Source organism: Belonocnema kinseyi, chromosome 5 (genome assembly GCF_010883055.1).
Source record: "Belonocnema kinseyi isolate 2016_QV_RU_SX_M_011 chromosome 5, B_treatae_v1, whole genome shotgun sequence".
NCBI lineage: Eukaryota > Metazoa > Arthropoda > Insecta > Hymenoptera > Cynipidae > Belonocnema > Belonocnema kinseyi.
The window spans coordinates 78,535,920-78,541,919 of NC_046661.1; the positions used below are offsets into that span (position 1 = coordinate 78,535,920).

General features: G+C 23.9%; 1 protein-coding gene across 5 annotated transcripts in view; it reads right to left on the reverse strand.

Moving 5' to 3' along the window:
- The window catches only part of LOC117172348 (microtubule-associated protein futsch), a 90,847-nt gene that overhangs the window by 57,133 nt on the left and 27,714 nt on the right, over window positions 1–6,000 (reverse strand). For all 5 annotated transcript variants that reach the window (XM_033360166.1, XM_033360167.1, XM_033360164.1 and 2 more), the window contains one exon: window positions 3,090–3,203. In XM_033360166.1, coding sequence (XP_033216057.1) covers window positions 3,090–3,203 — 114 coding nt within the window. The remainder of the gene's footprint in view (window positions 1–3,089; window positions 3,204–6,000) is intronic.

A 6,000-nucleotide genomic window follows, 5' to 3' on the forward strand; every position in this document is an offset into this window, starting at 1 on the left:
TAGGAAATCTTCTGTGTAGAAAAAATTTTGTGCAGGAAAAATATAACAGTATTAAATTCGGTGTAGGAAAAATGTTTATGATCAGTATACTCGTACACAATATATTTTGTGTAGAATAAAATTCTGTAGGGACATCGTTTTCCCGTCGCTATTATCTGCTGGAATTAATTTAAATCACAGGTTTTTTACCGATCTCAAAGATCCGTAAAACAATTTTAAAAATACTAAAGATAATCAATTCCAGGCTTTGACAAATAAACAATTTTTAATTTGAGTTATTGAAAATCAAAATCAGTTTCAAATTGCAGATTTTACAGATTAAATTGCTCTCAAAACAGAGGAAATTAATTTGTAACCATAAATTTGCACTTACAAATAAATGACTAAACTTTCAAGCAAAAATAAAGAATTTACATCAAATAGTAAAATTTTTAAACAAATAGTTAAATTTTCAACCTACGAAAGGTGAATTTTCAGCTAAGAACCTTTCTACTAAAAAAGATGAATTTTTAATCCGAAAGGGCGAATTTTCAACAAAACAGTTCATTTTTCGACAACAAAAGAGGTCTTCTTAACAAAACAGTGGAATTTTCAGTAAAATAATTAAATTTTCAGTAAACCAGGAAAATTTTCAAGCATATAGTTTAATTTTGAATGAAATCATTAAGTATTCAATAAGCCAGTTACATTTTTAATAAAATAATTGAATTTTCATCCAAATACTTGAATAATGATTTAAAAAAGATCATTCATCTACCAAAAGAGATGAGGTCTGAACAAAATATGTAGGTTATAGTTGATAATTCAGCCAAAAAGATTTTAAGTTTTAAGTAAAAGAAGTTGTATTTATCCGAAAAAGATGAATCTTCAACAAAATAGTTTAATCCTTAACCAAAATAAATTAATTTTTAACCAAACTGTTGAATTTTCAAAAAAAAAAAAAAAAACAACAAAAATTTTCAGCCATAAATGGAATATTTAAATTTTCAGCAAAAAATTTAACGGTTGAATTTTTAACTATAAATCAATTTTTAACCACGATTGGAACAATAGAAATTTAAATAAATAATTTATGTTTTAACCAAAGGAAAAATACATTTTCAACAAAAAAGTGGAATATTCATCCAATAAAATCAATGTTGAGCAAGCAAGTTCAACATTCAAACAAATAGTCCAATATTTAACTAAAAAGATTACATTTTAACCAGAAAGATTAATTTTCGGCCAAAAAAGTGGAATTTTCAACCTAAGAGATGAATTCTTAACTGACAAAATTAATTTTTCAGGCAGTCCTTCAATTTTTACTTAAGTGGTTCCATAATTATCAACTAAAACCGAACAACTTTCAGGCAAAATGAAATATTTAAATTCTCAGATAAGAACATTCATTTTCAATAAAAAAATAAGAATTTTCAACAAGTTGGTAAAATCTTCAACTAATAAAAAAATGTCTAACAAAGTAGTTTAACTCTTAATTGAGTGGCTGAATTTGCAACCAAAAAAAGGACTTTTTAACTAAATAGTTGCATTTTTAACCACAAAATATACTATTGATTTTTCAAACGAAAAATTAACTTTCAACTAAAAAGGATCAAATTTAAACCATAAATGGAATAGTTAAATTCTCGGACCAAATATTAATTTTTAACAAAAGAATGAAAGGAATTTTCAACCAGAGATGAATTATCAATCAAGAAGATTAATTTTTCCCAAATAAGACAAATTTTCATCAAAATATATATACTTTTTAAATAAATTCAAATTCAATCAAATAGTTCAATTCTCAACAACAAAATTAATTTGTAAAGAAAGTAGTTTAACTTTACTCAATTAGATCCATTTTCAACTAAAACTCGTACATTTCTATGCGAAAATGGAATAGTTACATTTTCATTTTTAAGATTAATTTTTCATAAAATAAAAAAAAAGAATTTCCAACAAGTTAGTAAAATCGTTTAGCCATTTAAATACATTTTTAACAAAATAATTAAATTTTAAACCAAACAGCAGAGTTTTTAATCACATGAGATGAATTTTGAACTGAAAATATAATAGTGGATTTTTCAACTAAAAATAATTAACTTTCAAAGAAAAATAGTAAATTAGATAAACAAGCTGAAATTGAAAAGGCATAACATTTATATGATTTATAAGAATCATATAATAAAATTGATTTATTAAATCATTTTTATTTTAAAAATGTTAAATTTCACAAGCATTCAAATTTCAAACTGTCCAATGTTAAAAGATTTACATTTGAAACTATACAAATCAAATACTTTTAATTTTAATTTGTTGAATTATAAGGCTTCAATCTAAAATTATTCAGCATTTTAAATTTCAATGAATCTTATGAATGTATTCGAACTCAAATTCTACAATTTCTAACATTTCAATTTCATAGGTTTTAAAATTGTTGAATTTTAAGAAGATTCAATTCAAAGTTAAAATTTTGAACAATACATTAGCATATTTGAATCTTTTAATATTGTAGGCTTCCTGAGAGAAAATGATAGAACTTCAAAATACTAAATTTTTTAGTTTTTACATTTTAATTATTCATTGGTCAACGTACGAAATTTAAACTGTACAGCCATAATCTTGAATCTATACGATTAACTTTGACAATTTCTTGCATACAATTTTCTTAATTTCGAAGTTTCTCAAACAAATTTTTATATTATTGAACATTTCCACGTTTCAATAAAAAATTATTCAACTTTCCATTTCCCTCCTAAAAATTGTTAAATTCTAAAATTTGGAAGTGTTTAAAGTTTCCCAATTCACGTTGCAATTTCAAAGTTTCCACGATTCTAATCTAAAACTTGTCGCAGTTTATTCGCTGGTAAATTTTGCAATTTTTCTGATATTCTGATTTCTTGAATTTCAAACGCTTTAAACTGAAAGATTAAAACCGTAAAGTGTTTTGAAATAAAAAAATCCGTTTGCCATTTCAGATGTTTAAATTCTATAATTTTTCAATTTTCAATTTTTCAATTTATAATGCATTGAATTGAAAAATGATTAATAATTTTAATCTTTAAATTTCATGCACAGAAGAAAATAATAAATATCAAAATCAATATTACCTTAAACAGATCAGATTTTCCTTCTCGATCTTTAGGACGTTTGTAAGTTATGGCTTCGTCCAATAACGCCCTTAATTCTCCTTCATTTAGAGTAGAAAGGGTAGCAGGTTCCTCCTGAAAGAAAAAAGAAAAAATTAAATTAAAACAATCAAAATTACGGCACAAAACTTCCCTGGAAATTTGAGCTTTTTCCAGGTATCATTTCCTGTTAAATAACTATTTTTTCATTTGTAAAAGTAAGTTTATTAAAGGATAAGTAATTTCTTAATGGTAAAAGTCTCTAGGAATTTCTAATTAATATGTTGATAATTAATGCGTAAAAAGTAATAACTTCTTGGCATGATTAATTTTAATTTTATCGTCATGCATTTAAAATTCAGTGTATATTTAATAAACTAATATTTTGAGTGTTGGGAAATAAGCCGATTTTTCAGAAAAATAGGAAAATATATTCTTTTCAGTAAAATTATTTTGGGTACTAAATTAAATTACATTTAAAGCTTCAAATTCTTTACATGTCAAGTAAAAATATTGCATTTTCAACAAGATAGATGAACTTTTAATCAATTAGTGAAATTATTTAAAAAATTAAATTTCGACAAAATACATGATTATTTAACCAACAAACAAAAGTAAAATAGCAGTTAAATTTTCAGTTAAAATACTAATTTTTTAACTGGAATAGTTGAGTTTTGAGCCAAAAAGATAAACCTGTAACTCTAATAATGAATCTTGCACTAGAATAATACAATTTTCAACACGTAAGATTAATTTTCTACCAATAACGACGAATTTCCAACTAATAAAGATCAATTTTCTTTGAAAAAAATTAAAGTTACTTTTTTATCGCATAAAAATTAATTTTCAACTAAAAAACGCGAGTTTTCAATCAAATAGTTGAATTTTCAACTAAGAAAATATCAATTTTAAACTAAAAAAATATTAATTATCAACCAACTAGTGGAATTTTCATCAAATGAAGATAAATTTTCAACCAAAACTGGAATAGGTAGGTTTTCATTAAAAAAAAATTTACTACTAAATGATGTAACTTCAACTGAAGACGTTTAATTTTAGACTAAAAAGTTAAGATTTAACTATATCTAATGATGAATCTTGAACTAGAAAAGTAGAATTTTCTACCAAAAAATACGAATTTTAGATTAAAAAGACAAATTTTCTTTGCGCAAAAAATTGAATCGTTAAATTTTCAGTGAATAAAAATTATTTCTCAACCAAAGAGACGAATTTTTAAATAAAATGAAGAACCTTAAAGAGTTAATTAGTAAAATTTCCAATTTCAATAAGATTAATTTTCTGCCAATAAGACAAATTTTCAATCGAAGATGTTTTTCTTAAACAAGTAGTTGAATTTTCAACTAAAAATTCGAAATTCTCAACGAAAAATGTAATGGTTGATATTTCGACCAAAAAAGTGTTAATTTAAAATTTTTAAAAACAGTTCGATTCAACCAAAAAAGTCGAATTTTCAACAAGGAAATATTTTTTAGCCGAGAATGAACAAATATTTCATTTTCAAGAAAAAAGATTAATTTTTCAACCAAAAGATTAATTTTTTACCAAAAAGGACCAATTTTCTACGATATACATGATTTTATAATAAAAAATTTAATTTTTAACAAGATTTAAACAAAGTAAGATATTAATTTTAAATAAAAAAAAAGATTGAATTTAACCAAAAATACGAATTTTCAAACAAATTTGTATTTTCAACTACAAAAGATTTGATTTTTTAGGCAAAAAATGATTGTTTCAACCAATAAGATTAAATTGATATCAAAAAGGGCGAATTTTTAATAAAACAGTTGAAGTTTCAACTAAAAAAATATACATTATCCACCAAAAATAGAGTAGTTAAATTTTCTATTATAAAAATGAATTTTCACTAAAAAAACAACTAATTTTTAACAAAATTTTTCAATCCAAGAATATAAGGCTAGTTTTACAAGCGGAAAACATTGCTATTTAATTCCATATTGGAATTTCAAAAAAGTTAAGTACACTTTCGAAATAATTCTGACTTAAAAAAAATTCCCTGACGTTTCCAGGTTTTTCCAGGTGTGTGAAAATTTCCTGACAATTCCACTTTTTCCACCCTACCATTATATTAACAATTTAAATTGCAGAAGAAGAATGTGATTTCGTAAGTCTATGATCAAAACCTTGAAAATCGCTACTCTTATATCTCATTTTTTTACGATTACAAAGCAAGAAAATTTAATTGCATAAGACGAGAAACAAAACTGTCGTTAAACGCTTATTTTCAATCACTCATTTCTTCACGATTCTAACTACATATATCGACATTTTACTTTATTATTGTTACTTTGCTTCTGGAAAGACGAAAGAAGGTTTCGTGTTAAAGTGAACATTGTAGCGTGTTCAAATTTTGCTGTGTCATTCAATATGCATTTGGCTTTGTACCATGTGTTGTATGAATGTATATATTAAAGATGAAAAAAAGGTCTGAAAATTGGTAAAAATAAATAAATAAATAAACATATATATATATATATATTTCTTTCCTTTCTATAATATTAAAACTCCGAATACATTTTCAGGTTAGCTGAAAAACTTAATTTTTTTAACTCTCTGATTTTTTATTTACCCTGACCATTAATATTCAAGACCAGCATTTTAATCTGGTAATATTTTAAAAATAGAATATTTTATAAATGGAAAAAAATTGAAAATGTCGAATTTATTTATATTAATCAAAAAAATATTAGTTTTCAATCCAGAAGAATGAAGTTCCAACATAACAGTTGAATATCTCAACAAAAATTATAACTCTTGAACAAATAGGTAAATTTTTTAATATAATAATTACATTCACGACAAAATGGTTGAATTTTGAACTAGACTATTGAATTTTTACCTAAAGAGATGA